The 18,878-nt window shown below is 44.3% G+C and overlaps 1 protein-coding gene across 4 annotated transcripts in view; it reads right to left on the reverse strand.

The window, feature by feature from the left end:
* Hnrnpul1 (heterogeneous nuclear ribonucleoprotein U like 1) overlaps positions 1-18,878 on the reverse strand; it is a 35,573-nt gene that overhangs the window by 13,187 nt on the left and 3,508 nt on the right. For 3 of the 4 annotated variants that reach the window (XM_057756308.1, XM_057756290.1, XM_057756316.1), the window contains exons 2-8: positions 17,255-17,380; positions 14,668-14,824; positions 12,468-12,541; positions 11,312-11,451; positions 9,725-9,824; positions 7,419-7,531; positions 860-1,126 (exon numbers count right to left, since the gene is read on the reverse strand). In XM_057756308.1, the coding sequence (XP_057612291.1) occupies positions 860-1,126; positions 7,419-7,531; positions 9,725-9,824; positions 11,312-11,451; positions 12,468-12,541; positions 14,668-14,824; positions 17,255-17,380 (977 nt within the window). The remainder of the gene's footprint in view (positions 1-859; positions 1,127-7,418; positions 7,532-9,724; positions 9,825-11,311; positions 11,452-12,467; positions 12,542-14,667; positions 14,825-17,254; positions 17,381-18,878) is intronic. The other variant, XM_057756297.1, reaches the window with a different exon arrangement.

Genomic DNA, 18,878 nt, shown 5'->3' on the forward strand with positions numbered 1-18,878 from the left:
TATAAAGGGAGATTTTCATGCAATGGGGACATAGAACATAAAGTATGTAAAAGGACAGGACAGAAAATTGCCTGTCACAAGATCTGTTATAAATTAAGAATTATCAAAAACAGGATAAACACCAAAATCTTCAGATAAATTTATTTGTAAGTGGTACAATTACGGGAAATTTTAAGATTTCTATACATTTCTTAATATTCTAAAACAAATAAAAATTGTTTATGGGAAATATGTATCTTTTTTTTCTTAATGTGCATTGGTGTTTTGCCTGCATGTAGGTGTCAGGTACCCTGGAACTGGAGTTGCAGGCAGCTGTGAGCTGCCATGTGGGTGGTGGGAACTGAACTCGGGTCCTCTAGAAAAATACAGTCATTGCTCATAACTGCTGAGCCATCTCTCCAGTCCCAACATATATATCTCTTAAAAAAAAAAAATCACAACTACATCATCTGGGAGGCTGGAGGAAGATGGCTACAAAGACCCTAGCTCATAAAAAATGAACAAAAAGGAACAAAGGTCATTGGTCCAGCTACTTGAGCCACTTGTGGTGTTTGTCACCCAGAAAGGGCAGGTGCAATTGCTCAGCCCTCTCTGAGAACACTAGTAACAGAGTATGCTCCTACACCATTCTGCTATGAGGACGCCTCTTTTCCCAGATTCAAGTCTCGCTGAAGAGTAGTGAAGTCACTTCCCTTTGGACCTCACTCTTGAAACTGCTTTGCAATTCCAATCTCAACCCCAAGGAGCGAGGACAAAGAAGCCACAGGACCAAGTTTATTCAAATATCTGTCCCTTTCAGCACATATAAGCTACTCAGTGTCTCTCCTCTGCCCTGGGCAGCTCTTCTGGCCCTACTTACCTCACACTCTGCTTTGCTCTTTGGTCCAATGGTGCCCCGGATCCGCTCACTGAGGGGTAGATGCTGGATGAAAGTGAACCCCGGGAGAATGGAGCAGTAGGGCTCTGCCCTCTGCCCAAAGTTAAACTCCACAGCACAGTTCTTCACCAGGACATGAGGGTAGAGGGCCTGACCCCCTAAGGCTTCTTTCTGGATTCGGAAGGCAATGCCCATCCACTTGCCATTCTTAGTAAAAGAAAGCTCCACGTCATTTCCACATTCAAAGTCCTAGGAGAGAAAGCCAAGGGTAAACCAGTGTGATGATAGTAGGCTGAGGCAGGAGGAGCATGAATATTAGACCAGTCTAGGCTACATGAGGTCTTGTCTTAAGAACAAAACCACAAACAAATGCTAGGATATTAACTGTAAACTCTTAGTTGAAGATACTGGGGCTCACAAGTGGGAGAGTCGACGCAGGGAGTAGAATAACCATTTTTCTGGACCCCAGTACATTCTTCTTTGGTATATACACACATTAGGCAGTATCAGGCAAAGTTCAGAGACACTTTACTGTCTCCTAACCAAAGATCTTGAAGCTGGTAACATATCTGAGTCTTATGCTTAGGCTAAGATAAAGATGAAGACAAAGGTTATCTTGCCTTGTCCCCCAAACTGACAGGACAGTCTATACAGATAGAGATAAGAGAAGCCAGAGCAGGCATTTTAACAGCTCAGTCCAGCTCTAAAGATGAATCCTCTCCTTCATTTAATACACATTCCTAGAGTTCACACTCTTCCTGGTACATGACTGTGCTGATCCAGATCCCATGGAATTCAGGGGACAATGGAGAATCAAAGAAAAAAAAACTCAGTATTGTAATTCAAGAAAACCACTCATGGGTTTCTTGGAGGGAACTTATGTTAAGTCTTGATCAATAGACAGAAACGAGCTATGAGTACAAACCTCATGGTAAAAGAATACAGACCTGGTGCTGGGATACATAAAAGGCAAGAGAAAAATAATCTCAGACATGCAGGGAAGGACTGATTCATTCAACTGTCTATTGAGTTGCTGAAGCTCAGTGGATCCTGTTTTGTGGCCTTAAGCTAATTACTTTATCTTGTTTCTCTATGGGGGAAAGGGATATCTGTGGTATTTAATATACAGAGTCATCCTAAGAATATGGTAAGCTAGTGCATTTAAAGCACAAGGGCATTGTGGGTGTTAGGGGCTGGGAATGGAATTGTGGGGGAGGAGTCGTCCTTAGGATGTGAAAGGCCTTCCAAGTTACCTCTAGAGGTTAGAACCACTGCTGATGGTGGAGCAGAGCACTGACTTGCTTTAAGTATAGCGGCCTAGCCAAAGCTGTTCCAGAAAGGTCACTGAAGCTACGAGAGGAGGTTACAGTTAAGCTTCAAAACTCAGGATGAGGGGCTGGAGAGATGGCTCAGTGGTTAAGAGCACTGACTGCTCTTCCAGAGGTCCTGAGTTCAATTCCCAGCAACCACATGGTGGCTCACAACCATCTCTAATGAGACCTGGCGCCCCCTTCTGGCATGCGGGCACACATGGAAGGAATGCTGTACACATAATAAATAAATAAAACCTAAAAAAAAAAAAATTAAAAACAAACAAACAAACAAAAAAAAACTCAGGATGAGACAGCAGACTGAAGCCAAGTATAAGTTCTAGTTTCTGACAAAATGATACAAGATGTAGTATTCTTTCTGATTAGGAGACCACCTTAAGTTCCCCTTCAAGGACCAGTGAAGTATCCTTTTCTGAGGAGTTTCCCAGTTTTCTATCAGCATCCCCCAAGCCTGCTAATTCCTTACACACCACAGGTTAATGACCATGACCGGCAGACAGGCCAACACAAGCCTAAGGGAATCTTGACTGCAGTAATCTCTGCTGTATCTTCTACACAGAGACAGATGGTCCCAGTCACCTTTGCTCTAGCATGCAAATGAATAATCTGAGTGTCACCTACCTAGGGCATCACCCTAGATGAGAAGAACTACCACAGTGCAAAGAAACCAGTACCCACAGCTAACAGGTCTACCCACATAGCCACCTGTCCAAGGCAGGGTTGTGAATAGGACCTGCTGACATACCTCTGTACTGCACTCTACTCTTGAAATACACCATCTGCTCATTCTTCACTTGGAAATTCACTGCTTTGTTCTTTCTCTCTGTCAAGAGATCTGATACAAACATGTTCCCTCTGTTTCCCAGATCCTGATTTTTATACTCCCTTTCAACACCCTGTTATGAACCCTCATTAAAGTTATGACATCTTCTAATAAAAGGGAATTGTATGTGGAACCTTTCCTTAAACAGAATTGGATCTTACAAAAAAAGTTTAAATTCGGGGTTAAGTATGAATGTTAAGGGAGAGAAAGATGCTCAAGGAAAGAATGGGTGTGAACTTTTTAAGAGATGGCTCCTTGCTGGTACAGTGGCTCATATCTGCAATCCCTGTAATTGGGAAATAGAGGGAGGAACAGGAATTCAAGTGAGCTTGAGATCATGTCTCAAAAACCAGACTAGATTTGGTGGTGCAAGCCTTTAATCTCAGCTCTTAGAAGTCAGAGGGTAGTGGATCTCTGTGAGTTTGAGGCCAACCTGCTCTTCAGTGAGTTCCAGACTAGCCAGGGCTACATACAAAGTGTGACCCTGTCCCGAAAAAATATCCACGCTGCTCTTGCAGAAGACGACATGGGCAACTTGGGTTTAGTTCCCTGTACTTACATGACAGCTACAAACTGACTGTAGCTCCAGTTCAAGAGGATCCGATGCCCTCTTCTGGCCTCCATAGGCACCGCATGTAAATGGTGCACACTTAATACATACAAGCAAAACATCCATATATACAAAATAAAATAAATCTGGGCCCAGAAAGATGGCTCAGTGGTTAAGAGCACTTGCTATTCTTTCAAAGAACAGGTTCAACTCCCAGCACCCAGGCAGCAGCTTACAAACACCTGTGACTCTAGTTCCAGGTTACCCTCTTCCAGCCTCCAGGGATACTAGGCACATACACAGTATGTAAAACACTCATATACACAAAATTAAAAACAAAACAAAACTCTCCTGAAAATTTTAAGGTAGAGAGATGGTCTGGCCAACACAGGACAAAAGCCTGAAGTTCTGTACTGTCACTTCCCGCAGAACATAATACTGATACAAGGGTCTGAAAAACATGGTCACAAACAGATATTAACGCCTTCAACTTCTTCAAAGTGCAGTCCTACTGGTAGCTGGCCGTCAATATTTGAAATTACGGAACTAATCAGTTGGTAAGTAAAGTGCTTACCAAGCATGAAGACCAAGTTTGGATACCCAGGCCCCAGGTGGAAAGCAAGTGTGGTGGCATGCACCTGTAATCTCTAAGAGTGGGAAGGAAACAGGAGGCTGGCCTACAGTTTGCCAGCCAGCTAGCCTGGCCAAAATGATGAGCTTCAGGTACAATAAAACTGACCTTGTCTCAAAAAAGTAAAGAAAAGTGCCAGGTTTGGTGTCATGTGCTTTTAATTCCAGGACCAGAGAGTCAAAGGCAGGGGAATCTCTTAGTTTGAGGCCAACCTGGACTATACAGTGAAATCCTGTTTTAAAATGTATATATGCATATTCCTACCCTCCACTACACACAACTTATAACCAGAAGTTAACTTAGGAAGAAACACTACATATATAGTCCATAATAACGCACAGATGTGGACTGGAGAGATGGCTCAGAGGTTAAGAACACTCACTGCTCTTCCAGAGGTCATGAGTTCAATTCCCAGAAACCACATGGTGGCTCACAATCATCTACAATGAGATCAGGTGTCCTCTTCTGGTGTGCAGAAATATATGTAGCCAGAACACTGCATACATAAATCTTAAAAGAAGAATGCACAGATATATGTAAAAGCTGCTCCATGTGGGAAGAGTGAATTGTATAGGGACCCTGGCAAGTGGCAAAAAGGTACCTACAAAAGTGGCACCTACCATAGCTGATATACTGGAAGGAGAAAGGCTACATCAAGTATGATGGTGAGACTACAGACATGACAAAAAAGAACCCAATCAAAACCCAAAGAGGGCCTTCTGGTTCCCACAGTCCTAAAAAAAGATCTTAAGGAATATAGTTAAGCAAAGGATAGAATAAACACGCTACCCTTTATGTTAAAGAAGATAAACAAGTGTCCTTTTTCTTGTATTCAGATTCATCCTAGAACAGGTGGCAACAATGGGCGGGGACAACACCTATATACTCGCCGGGCGGTGGTGGCGCATACCTTTAATCCCAGCACTGGGGAGGCAGAGGCAGGCGGATCTCTGTGAGTTCGAGACCAGCCTGGTCTACAAGAGCTAGTTCCAGGACAGGCTCCAAAGCCACAGAGAAACCCTGTCTCGAAAAACAAAAACAAGAGCTATATACTCTTAAACAAGTCCTTGTTTCTCTCTTTAAATCACACAAATTAACTTTAAAAATGCTTCTTAGTTAGCTCTGTATCACTTGTGTGGCCACTGGAAAATTATAGGGACAGACATACTATTAATTGGAAAAACTTTATTCAAGACTATAGATTATAACCATCATTAATTTTCATCTAAAAAAGGTATTTTATTAGAAAAGCATGGTATGGTGGTTGGATGCTTTTAATCCCAGCACTGGGATGGAGAGGCAGGTGAATCTAAAAATTCAAGGCCACCCTAGGCCATATAGCAAGTTCCAGGCCAGAGAGTTAGATCCTACCTTAAAAAAATAAAACAAAGGTCATAAATGAGTTCCAGGAAAGCCCGTCTCTCTTTCTCACACACACAAAGATCACACAATACATAGGAAGACTGGGAATCTGTTTCAAACTCAAGGAATCAAGACAGGGCAACAGAAAGCAACACATTCTGGTCAGCTCCCAAATCAAAAATACTCAATTGTACTAAACCAAGCCAATGGGACAACTTACATAATTTAAATGTGGGCTGATGGCAGCTATACCTGCCATCACTGATATACAGTAGTATAACAATCTCATATCTGGGAAACACTGTTAAGATGGTAGACTTAAATATATATGAAATATTTAGGATAGGAAATATATAGTCTATTCTCAAATGGGTCAAATATAAAAGCAAAAACACACACACAGTGAAAGTGGTAAAAAGCCCTGAAAATCCTTTATTCTTATTTTTCTAAAATTTTTGCTGATGGCGTCCTTTTGTGTTTCTACTTATTTTTATTCTGATGGTGGTACATGCCTTTAATTCCAACACTTAGGAGGCAGAGACAGGAAGATCTTTGAGTTCAAGGCCAGTCTGATCTATAGTATGACTTTCAGGACAGACAGAGCTATAAAGAGAAACCCCATCTTGAAAAAAAACAAAATCAAAAATTTTATTGATTTTTTATTTTGAGTCTCGTAGTCCAGGCTAGTCTTAAACTTACTATAGAGCTGAGTATGACCTTGAACTTAGGGTCCTCCTATCTCTTCTGAGAGCTAGGATAATAGACATCACTGCACCCAGTTTCATGCAATAAAGACTGAACCCAGGGCTCTACATACCCAACAAGCACTCTATCAACTGAGCAGCTTCCCCAGCGCCTCTAAGTTTGAAATAATTTTCCAAGCTAACAGAGAGAAAGAGAAAGAGAGAGAGAGAGAGAGAGAGAGAGAGAGGGAGAGAGGGAGAGAGGGAGAGAGGGAGAGAGGGAGGGTAGGAGAGGAACTTTCTTTTAAAAGGAGTTATGTGAACAAATAAGGGCAAAAGATAAGATCCCAGGGACATATTCTCTGGGCAGTCCCTTCCTCTGGGACCTCACAACACAGTTCATAAGACTGCTTGTGATTACCAATGCTGACTATATGGAAGGGTGCTACTGAGCATTTACTATGTGCCTCCTATTATTCTAAGTGGTTGTAATGGGTTAAAACTCAACACAAAAGAGGTAAGTACAAAGATTCTTATTTGGAGGAGACTCAAAGGGAAGTTGTCCAGCGCTGTGAGCCTTAGAGCAACAGTTGAACCCAGTAAGTCTGGGTGCAGAGCCAGAAGCTATCACCCAATCACTGACTGCTGGTCACCACTCTCCAGAACTAATGCAGCAGCACACACACCCTCCATCTTTCGCTTCTGCTCTGCCAGAGGACAGGGCACAATTGGAAGTCAGCTCAACTAAGATTAGTTCAAAAAACAATTTGGAAGATAAAGTGATGCCAATGGGGGCCCAACGCTAATACAATGCCTTTGAAAGCAGACTGGCTATTTTCCAACAGAAGGAAAAAATTCTCAAGTTTGATTAGAAAATGTTACTCTGGTAACCATAGACAGAGGGAGTTGTGTACACTTGGAAGTCCTCAAATCTTCGTGGTACCATAATCAGCTCTGCATAAAGACGAGAAGGGAAAAGATGGCAGAATCTCACACAAGTCAGCAATCCCTACTCTGGAGGAGACAATATCAAACCACCAGAGACAATAAATAACATATGGAGAGAGTGGCTGGATAAGCATAGACAATGATACAGGTACCCTGAGAAAGTCTACATCAGGCACCTGGCCTTGCCAATTCCCACAGGCTGCCAGCACTCACCGCAAAGCAGCCAATCACATCGTTCTCTGCAAATTTGTCTCCGTAGTTTTCAAAGCGGCTATTGGTAGACTTCTTCCCTGTGCCTCCATAACCATAGGAAAAAGGCTCTTCACCTGAAGGAAGGCACAGGCAGGTTAAATCTCTGATGGACACAACACCTTTACAGCTGCCACAGTCATTGTCTTTACTATTTTGATACAGTCTCACAGTGTAGCCCTGGCTGTCCTGGAACTCATGCTGTAGACAAGGTTGGCCTCAAACTCACAAAAGTCCACCTGCCTCTGCCTCCCAAGTACTGGGATCAAGGGTGTATGACACCATGTCACTGCCACCTCTTCAAAATGAAGACAAAGATAAACTAAGATGACCGTTTCCTCCTGGCTAGCTGGTACTTAGTTTACGACTGCACCTAGGATTTTGTATGTTTTGTTGAGACCGGATAACAAGTAGCTCCAGCTTGCCTCAAATTCATTATGGAGCCAGGTCTATCCTCAAACTCTGATCCTTTTGCCTCGACACCAAAAGCTAGGATCCCAAGTGTGTGCCACCACTCCTTCATTTAAAAAATAATTTATCTTTAAGTACATTGGTGTTTTGTCTGCATGTATATCTGTGTGAGGGTGTCGGATCTTAAGAGTTACAGAAAGTTGTGAGCTGCCATGTGGGTGCTGGGAATTTAATCTGGGTTAAGAGCTTCTTAACCACTGAGCCATCCCTCCAGCCCCTCTTTTACAGACTTTTAAACATTATTTTTATGTGTGTGTGTGCGCGTCAACCTGTTTGAATTTATGTGACCATGCAGGTCCAGGTGCCTCGAGGTGCTGTTACAGGTGGTTGTGAGCTGCCTGATACAGGGTGCTGGGAACCAAACTTAGCTACTCTGTAAGAGCAACAAGTAACACCCCCCTTCCCCCCCAGGGCTTCTCTCTGTAGCCCTGGCTGTCCTGGAACTTGCTCTGTAGACCAGGCTGACCTCAAACTCAGAGATCTGTCTGCTTCTGTCTCCCGAGTGCTGGAATTAAAGGCATACTCCACTACTACCCAGTTTGCACATTTTTCTTTTAAAAGATGAAATAATTCTTAAAAAAAAAAAAAAAAAAAAAAGTTTTTTTGGAGGTGGGAGTGGGAGTTCAAGACAGGGTTTCTCTGTGTAGGCCCGGCCATCCTGGAACTTGCTCTGTAGACCGGGCTGGCCTCGAACTCAGAGATTCATTCGCCTCTGCCTCCCAGGTACTGGGACTGAAGGCATGTGCCGCTGCCTGGCTCAGATTTACTCATTTGAATGTGGACTGGTGTTTCCCCTGCATGTATGTCTATGTGAGGGTGTCAGGTCCCCTGAATGAGAGCTACAGACAATGTGAGCTGCCACATGGATGCTGGGAATTGAATCTTGGTCCTCTGAAAGAGCAATCGGTGATCTTAACTGCTAAGCGGCTTACCTCTCCAGTTCCTCAACCTAAGAGTCTTAAATTAAAGAATGCTGTCACATATAAAAGCAAAAAGAGTAGCTATTATTATTGTGTGTGAATGGGCATGTAGAGAGGTCAAGTGACCTCGCAGAGTCAGTTCTCTTCTTCCATTTTTACAAGGGTTCTACATACCAAGTGCTCTTTACTGGCCGAGCCATCTCTCCAGTCCTTACAGGCCTTTTAACCTGATGTATCTTTCTGTATGTGTGGTGCTGAGGATTAACCTAACATATCTACTTTTAAGGATTTGTCTTAACTTGTCAAGTAATTACAAGAATAGGAATCCAAGCAAAAAGATGTAATTAATTTAAATGAGCAACAAAAGGAAACTTGTTAAATAAATACAATAGGGCCGGGATGTAGCTCAGTGGTAGGTTTTTTGTGAGGTCTTGGGCTTGACTCCCAGCACCCATTACAGAAAAGAAAAGAAAGAAAGAAAGAAAGAAAGAAAGAAAGAAAGAAAGAAAGAAAGAAAGAAAGAAAGAAAAAAAGAAAGGCAGACCAAAAGGAATGTCCTACTCTGAACAGAAAATCCATAAAGAACAGGGTTTAAGAGTTTATTTCAGTATGGTGCGAGGGCAGAAATGGTTTAAAATAAAGGGGAACAGTTCTCTGCAGAGAACTTTGGACCCTCTCCTAAAAGAAGTGAAAGAATTAACTCTGAAAGAATTGTTCTGTGGCAGGTCCTCAAGTCAGGCAGTGAGTGACACAGTAGCATCAGTTGCACCTGTCTCCAGGTGTTCTGAGTCCGCTAATGGGAAGAGCAGCTTAGGAGCCCCGAGAATCCAGAGGAAGGGTGATCACTTTATACTGAGCACTGCCTGGCTGACTTCTTACCTAGCTGAGTGCTGCAAGAGTCCAAGGACCAGCCAATACGGACAACGTGGGGGTCGGGCTCTGTAGATGGAAGGTGCTTCACGGAGATCTCCTCATTGATCTGAAGACAGAACACAACAAGGCTCAGGATTGATTCTCTCAAAGCTGCTGGATTATGAGGCAATGTAGGTGGTAAGTGTATCAGGCAATAAAACAGTGACAGTGCTTCATGGTGGTTCATGCCAGTATCTCAGCACTCAGGAGGCAGAGGCAGGAGAACAGCCACAAATTCAAGGCCAGCTTGAGTTACAGAGTGAGGGTGAGGCCAGCATGGGCCAGTGAGATCCTGCCTAGATAGTTACAGGTAGATAAGTAGATAAACAGACAGACAGACAAAAAGATAGAGAAGTTAAAAAAAAAAAATTGAAAAGACTTGGTTATCGGAAGAGGAAATCAAGCAGCCCCCAATAGCCTATTATGATGGCAGGGACTCTAAGGTACCATGGAGAGTGTTTCCAAACACCCCACCCCTCCTCTTCAGTCTTAATACTTGCTGCAGAGGAAATAAACTTTCACTGGAAAAGGTGCTTGCCCAGCATGTATGAGGCTGGATCCCCAGCATCATAAAAACAAGACAGTAAGTGCACACACTTTGTAACCATGCACTCTAGATCATCCCTAGGTACTAGGTGCCAAGGACTGTAGTGTGGGTGTGCAAGGATACCAAGGGTAACACTGTTTTATAAAAGCCAGGAAGAAAAACATCAATAAGGAACCAGGTACATTATGGTACAGCAAAGTCACAAAACCAATTAAAAAGATGAGGCAGAGCTAAGGTAAGAGTATGAAAAAATCCAAGACACACTAGCAAAACAGAAGCAGGGAAAGAAAAGCACACTTAACATCCATGTTGCCCTGCTCTCCCTCTAAACTCCCTTTAAAAGGAAAGGACAGAATGGAGCACAGGAGAATATCTGCTTCTTAATTCCATACTCCGTGCTACCCAATTACATCATGATGGCTCCCTGGTCTCCTATCTACCACAACTGGTCTGTAGCCTTAGAAAGATACTACATTTCACTGACTTTCAGACATTTTCCCTATCTACCTGTGAAGGAACAGTTCATCTTTCAACCACAGAAGAAAGCCATGTAGCTTGACAGTATTTAAGTGGCCCATTAAATATTGTGTCTTCAATCGATGGTGTGTCAGTCAGTAGAATAGCCGTCTCAGCTGCACTCTAGACTGGGGTGTGAGAGTACTTATTCATAGTAATACTGTGAGATTAATGGAATACTTCACACGAAGAGCTCAGCACTGATACTATCTATGTGTGAAGGGCTCTACAGATACTATCATAAAAAGTTTGGACATACAAAGAATACACAAGAATTCTTTCCCAATGCTGAGGGTGGAAGTCACTCCCTTGCGCGTGCACTTCCTGAGCATTACACCACCTGCCCTAGACTGTTAACATCTACGTAACCTCAGGGGAAGCACACAGAAAAGACACACTATCTTACAGTCACAAGTTTTATCAAGGTAGCTGGTGATAGGCTATTCCAAAGGATAGACCTGCTTTCTGTCTTGTCTATCTTTCCCACTCACCTTCATTTCAAAACACACACGCCCCCTTCTGACCCCATAGCTGGCACGGGCTCCTGACCACAGGTATGCAAAGCCCTCAATCGTCAGCGGATAGCCACTACTCCGGTCTCGGGCTACTTTGAAGTGCAGGTCGCAGTTATCTGTGGAGGAAAACCCCAGGAAATTGGCTGATGTTTGGGGTTCTGAATAGGCTTCAGGAAGTCTCTCAGAAACAGTAGTAAATGCTTTTGAAGGGAATGTGTCATGACCCTGGGAGAGGGTAAACAACTTTACAGATTCAAACTGAGATTTCAGGATATTGAGGGTTACCCCCAGCATCATATACCTGAACCACCTCCCAGTGCCGACTGTTTAAGAGCAGATTTCTCTTGCCAGCTGTGGTGTGAGTTTCTGACCTGAACCACATCTGCCATCCAGGAATATAGCAGGCAGACACCTACAGTCTCATGCATACTGCTGACTCTGTAAGAACCCGTCACAACTTCAGGGAAGCCTTTCCTTACCACCTTGCCCACAAGGTGCTCTCATTTCTTGGCAGGCTGAAACACTATTGTCAATACATAAACACCGGCGGTCCTGATAAGGTACACTGTTCTTAAGATGAGTAGACTTCTGGGTGTATGTAAAAACATTCACTGGCTCTACCACTTAGACTGACTTCGGTGGCCCAGGCCCTCCATAATCTTTTCTCAGAGTGGCCAGATGTGCAGTCAAGGTGAAAGCCACTTATACACTGGAGGACAAAGAACAAGGCCAGTATCTCAAAAGTCTAAGTGGCATTGGTTTCATTAGGAACGTGAGCAGCTGATGGAAACTGGCAAGCCAGTTGTCAAAGAGTTATGTTTCCCTAGTAGCACTCCGGTTTCCCTGATTAGAGACAACCCCCTTCTGCATACAGGGTGGTACAGGGTTTTCATATTCCTTTTTAGACCTTATCTCAAAAGTCTCACTGGACATCCTGAGGTAGGAAGGGAGCATCACTCCTCTTTGTAAAGCAGTAGGGAGAAGTAGAAGAGCTTGCCTAGGACCTGACAGAATCACTTAGGAGTAGGCCTGACTCTGGAGCTGTGCTACAAAGGGATGATGGAGATCAGGGCATGGCCTTGCAACACAGACTGGAAGAAGGTAGAGTCAGATGGGCACTTTCAGGACTCACATGTGTCAATGGCAACAAGGGTGTCATCAAAGTCGTCTTCATCCTCTTCAGCAGGGGGCTGAGGAGAACGGCCCCTGTGTTGGAAAGAGGGTAAGTCATGCAATAGTTGGAGGAAGAGGAATAAAATTTTTGCTGAATTTCCAAGTAGCTCACAACTGTTTTCTGGATTACCACTTCTTCCCAGGGGAGTACCAAATACTTGCCGAGGGTAGTGAGTATTAATTCCCAGCCTAAGAAAAAGACAAATGAGCTGGGCAGTGGTGGCACATGCCTTTAATTCTAGCACTCAGGAGGGCAGAGGCAGGTAGAATTCTGGAAGTTTGAGGCCAGCCCAGTCTACAAAGTTCCAGGGCAGCCAGAGCTGTTACACAGAGAAACCCTATCTTAAAAAAACAAAAACAAAACAAAGACAAATGGACTGCTCTGTAAAGGTCATCAGAATCATTCACTGAATCTTTTCAGATCTTTCTCTCATGCCCTAAGATTCTAACCCATACTCTCTGCACGTTTGTTGCAAACTGCTGCCCTCACTGAATATTGCAGAGAGGAGGCCACAGTATTCAAGATGAGACCATAAGGGCAAAGAAAGGGAAAGGCCTGGACATAGTGCAGTAATTGCAATGTACCCATATAACAGGCTTGTTAAAATCCTGCATTTGAAAGGATATGATATGCTCCACTTTTTCCTGCCTCTCACTCATTTAAAGTATCCTTAATTATGAACAAGGCATCTTTCTATAACAACAAAAAGGTGTTTTGTTAACACCTTGGTGATCTCTACTGGGACACTCTTCACAGCAGAAGCTCTTCTAGGAAAGCGCCACCCAGCCCTGCTGGTCCAAGTCAGGAACTCTATTTACTCACTTATTAAAGACAGGCTCTCTGGCTGGGCCGTGGTCGTGCATGGCTTTAATCCCAGCACTCATGAGGCAGAGGCAGGCAGATCTCTGTGACTTTGAGGTCAGCCTGGTCTATAGGGCAAGTTCCAGGACAGGATCCAAAGTTACCCAGAGAAACCCTTTTTTTGAAAAACAAACCAAAAAGTACAGAGTCTCTCCACGTAGCCCTGGAACTCACAGAAATCCACCTGCCTTCCAAATGCTGGGATTACAGTTAATTGCACCACTATGTCAGGCTCATGGCATCTTAAGTCTATACCTTCCTCAACAACTCCAAATTAGAGCTAATGTCCGTTCTCTGCTCTTCATCAGTATGTAGCTCCTGACCCTGGTTATGCGGAAGGAAGAAGAAATTCGCATGATATAGGCTCTTTGTCCTAATTTCAGTTACCATCCAGGAGATCCATTCCATTTCTTCTCTTCTGCCATGATGGGGGTGGAACCCAGAGCCTAACTACTGAGCTACACCTACCCCCACCCCTTCTCTTAAATAGAGTAATAAACTAGTTAGAAGTGGACTTCCCCAGATAGGAAATAAAATGTGACTAGACAAGTAGTTATTCTAGATTCCATGATTGGAAAAGGCTTCTGACAGGAGTCAAAAGGAGGGACCTGGAGGGAAAGGAAGGCGAGGGCTTGTCCTAAAGGAAAATGGCCAGAGAAAAAGAGCTCCCAAAACTCACATCTCTGGCTGCTCACCTTGAGTTTGCACTTTACTTGTAACAGTCCATCCCCAGCCCTATATGGGAGAGCAGAAGGCAAGCCCACTGTCCAAAGAGCTTCTATATCCTCAGTGTCTAGTCTCCAAGAGGCATCTCATGAATGCGGACTAGATGAGGGGTGGGCAGGAGGGGTTGTGCTGGGAAGTAAGGTCGGGGAAACAGCTTTCAAATTAAGGGATCCAGAGTCAGACACTAGTCATGAATGGAGGCTGTGGGGCAAGAACATCTTTGTGAGTTTGAGGCAAGCCTGGAAGACAGTAAGTTTCAGGCCAGTCATAATGAGAACTTGTCTTAAAAAGAAAGGAAAAAGGCAAAAAACAAAAGGACACTGCAAAGCTACAGAAGCAGTAAGGGAAAGGGCTGAAGAGGCAGAACGGCATCTTAAAGGTAAAAATCTAAAGTATCTGGAATTTGCTCTGCAGGTAATAAGCAGGGAGGAGCGGAAGGAAGGATCAAAGCTTAGGTAAATTCAATCTGGCAGCCAGTGAGGGAAGGAATACCAGGGAAGAGAGAACTCTACTCAGCCCCACTCACTGAGTGGAGACAGACAACAAGAGTGACTGTGTCTCATGTACCCACCTTCGGTCCTCCCGGTGCTCGAAGTACCCACGGCCCCGATTCTCTTCAAAAGGCCTCTTTCGACTCTGGAACTGTTGTCTGTCTTGTTTGAGCTGTGAGGTGTCAGGAGGGAGGAAGCCAGGTGGTGCTTCCTGCTTCATTTCTGTCTTCAGTTCTACTGTCAGGATGAATCAGGATGGTCAAGACACCTGGCAAACCCTAGGATTCTATGTCTCCAATCCCCTTTACTCCAGATGATGCTGGCAGGTTTGTGACTACAATGAAGGGCTGAGCTCCAAAGGCCTCCTGAGTGATCCAAGGAGGCCAGGATGACTTGGAAGGGTGACAGTCTGCTAGCCAGGTAACACTCAGGCCTCAAGACAGGCAGGCCTTCAACACTAAAAAGGACAAGACTCCTCAAATGACCCAAAGGTAGAATGACAACTTTTGGCTAATGTTCTGAAGGTTCAGGAATGCTGACTTAAAGTTAATACCTTGGCCTACGTCAAGAGGGAATGAGCCCTGAGAGACTGCGAAGATCCTGTAAACTCCTAGAGAGCTTGTGCGTCTCATTCTCACAGAGCTTCTTTCTGACAAAGGCAGGGGAGAAGGAACTCAGCAGAGTACTATGGGTCTATAGCAAACTCTGTTGCCTTAGTCACTTCTTACAAAGCCCAATCAGACGAGTGGGAGGGTCAGCCATTCAGTTCTTCTTGAAGCCTCATTAAATCACACCAAACAAGATGTCAAGGAGTATAACATCTGGAAACTAAGTAAGCGCCAGTCTCAGACAGATCCCATGAATTGATGGCTAACAAAGAGCAAGCTATGGATTCATGGGGCCTTACTCTTTGAGAGGGTCCTGAGAAGGCACCATCTCCACCTGCTGCTGATGCAATTCACTCGCATCCTTTCATCCAGTGACTGGTCAAGTCACTCCCTAGCTTTGGCACAGGGATCCAATATCTGAGTCAATGTCCCTGGTTCTCCAGGGCAGAGATTGGGTTCAGTTTTTCCATGGCTTAAGCACAGACAAGATTCAGAGACCACTGGTGTTTGTTAACAGCCCAGAAAAACCATCTCCTTGGGCCAAATGACCCACAAGTCTCACAGAGCCTGTGGTGGTTTGAATGGGAATGGCCCCCACAGTCGTGTGTTTAAATGCTTGATCCAGAGGAAGTGGCCCTATTATGGGGAGTAGGTATGGCCTTGTTGGAGTGTGTCACTGTGGGACAGGTTTTGAAGTCTCAGATGCTCAAACCCAGATTCAGTGGCTCAGTTGTTTTTTTTTTCCTGAGGCCTGTCTATCTGGATGCAGAACTCTTAGCTCCTTCTCTAGCACCATGTCTACCTGCACATCACCATGTCCCACCATGACAATAATGGACCTCTGAACCATAAGCCAGCCCAATTAACGTTTTCCTTTATAAGAGTTGTCATGTCTCTTCACAGCAATAGAAACCTAAGACAGAGCCTGACACAAATCTATAGTTTAACCTACATTCTTTAATGTTCCTAGCAGCACCCCACCCACAAGTACCCACCAGGGGATTTTACTTAGTGGATAGATGAAACAGAATGGAATTAGATAGGATCAACTAGATTCACTAGAAAAGACGCTGGGGCTGGCTGTGGTGATTCACATGAGTAATCTCGGCATTTGGGAAACTCAAGCAAGAAGATTCCTGAGGTCCAGACCAACTGGGCTTTACAGTGAGACCCTGCCTCAGAACAAACTTTTCTTTTAAAATACTGCAACACCAGGAGTGGAGTGGCCACAGTTCTTATTCAGCCATTTCAACAGCAGGACTTTTTTTTTCTAAACAGTCAAGACTTTCACGACAGAAACATTCCTCATGTACCAAGAACGTTGGTCTGAGCTAGTTTCTGGAGTTTTAGCATCAGTTTTGCCATTAGACCAGTCAGCTCCTCGCATAAAGGGAGAAGAAGCTAGGTGATCCTATCTGTCTCCCTGCTGATTTTGGAAAACACTGTTCTGCAATAACACAGGTTTTAGAAGTACAGAGTTTAAATACACAATATGAGGCTTATTTCAATCCAAGACTTCTCAGAGCCTTTAACGAACACAATAAATCTGCACGAGGTGGGACAGCTATGCTGTCTGGCTAAGGAACCCCTTTCCAATGAGTAGTCTCCTGGAGCAGTGTTCTTCAGAACACAGGGACCACCACACTGAATTCACAACACTGTTTCTGCCTCCCACACTGCAAGGCTCTAGGGCTCAAGCAGCAGCCCCCAGGTCTAACCCTTCCAAGGTGCCGGCACAACACCGGAAAAGACACCAGGAAACCAGACTTGAGTTTTTCAAAACCAAACAGAAATGGAGGCAGAAGGACCCAGAGTACAAAGTTAGTCCCAGCTCCCTTTTCAGTTTATGGCTAGCTTGAACACCTAGTAAGGATATTATCTCAAAAATAAACCAAAACAAGAATAAAACCTTCAACCCCAAACAGAACAAAACCAAAATCCCAATCCAAATAAAACCTTGCCAGAGGGACAAAGGCCAGAAGAACTGCCCAAGAGAAAGATGGCAAGGTCTTACTTGGACTCTGTTTCCACTAGGAAAGAAAGTATGGGGTCGTCCTACCTGGGCGATAGGCCTGCTGCTGTGGCTCCATGTCTAATGGTCTCCTGTCATAGCCTGACTCGTTTTCCTGCTTGATGATCGGTGTCTCGTAGAATTGGTTCTGCCTGGTAATATTGTCCATTACATCTTAAAATTAAAAAAGAAAAAGTAGTTAGATGAATACATTTGGAAAGACTCTTGTAACTAAGACAGCACCCTTACTTGGGTGAGTCAGACTGCCAGAAGACAAAGAATAAGATTTTCAGGGGAAAACCTATATAGATAGAGGTTCTCCAAACGCCTATGGTATATGTCTTTTTTGTCTCAAAAGTCTACATACAGATCTGCAACTCCGCTCTATAGAAACCGAATACATTAAGCCAGCTGAGGAAGAAGTTCTTCGGTTAAAATGAGATGGTAGAGTAAGAGTACAGCTGGATTTTTAAGTTTAGCCCCCAAGATGGGAGCCATTCTAAGATATGCCAGGCACCTCACTGAGCAGTTAACGTTGGTCTCTACTTTAAGGTGGATCACTCAGGTTTACTTCAGGGCCCAATCTTCAAAACTTAGGGGACAAACCAGCCCTCTGACCAATCCCATCCGTGGCTTGAGCACTCCTGCCTGCCTCTGCCTTTGGCTGTACTTATGATAAAATGGAGGGCCTTGTACATGTATGTACCCCCAGCACAGCCAACAAGATGTACAAACCTCTGAACTCACAATAGCCTCCAGGCTCACTAGGAATAGGTCCCCAAATAGCTGGAGTTAAAAGTGCTTAGGAAAAGTGCTCTGTGAATTCAGGTGAGGAAGAGGGGTAAGAACAGCAATAGTAGCTACTTAAGGAATGCAAGCTGTACACCGGACCCTGCGATACAGGTGAACTTGCCCCACTGAAACATCCAGTTTAGGGAGACAGACACACATTGACACTTATACTACATAATTACATATTGATAGTATACGAAGCACCAAGAGCTGAGAAGGGAATCCAGTCTAAGGCTCAGTGATGAAAACAGAGAGCACTCCTGGGGAAGGATAGGATCTCCTGTGAAAGAAACTCTTACAAGCAAGACTACAGCAGAAACAAAGAAGAGAGAACTTGATAGACTTAGGACGGCAACATACAGCTCTCTGTCCCTGGGGTAAGTGTGCTGATGGGTGCCTCCAGAGCCCTGCTAGAAGCTGTGCCAGGAGCAGCGAGGCAGAACCACAGGGAGGATAGACTATGCTGCCACTTGTTAACTGACTGAACTCTTCCTCAGAGATAAATACATCTGGGCACAAACCAGGAGCAGTCCAAAGGGAGGAAAGCCACAAGTGCCTATTTACCAAGGATGAAGAGTGCTGGAGAGGGACCTGAAGAGGGCTTCGAGGACAACACAACAGGGGACAGAGTATCTCCTTAACTGGAATACAAGGCCTCCAAACCATTCTGCTTCCTCCAGGGCATCAGGATAGTGTTTTCCCCAGAAAGCCCATGTTATCTCCTCTGGTAGGCTGGCCTAGGGAGGATATGATGGCGAAATCCTTCTCTACTCTCTACAGCATCCCCCTGAAAACAGGTAACCCTGGTGTGAAGTCCCTCAGACACGCGATCTCATGGCTGACAACTCTGGACGGAGACTCTTATTCCCGTTTTACAAAG

Source organism: Chionomys nivalis, chromosome 2, assembly GCF_950005125.1.
Source record: "Chionomys nivalis chromosome 2, mChiNiv1.1, whole genome shotgun sequence".
NCBI classification, from domain to species: Eukaryota; Metazoa; Chordata; class Mammalia; order Rodentia; family Cricetidae; genus Chionomys; species Chionomys nivalis.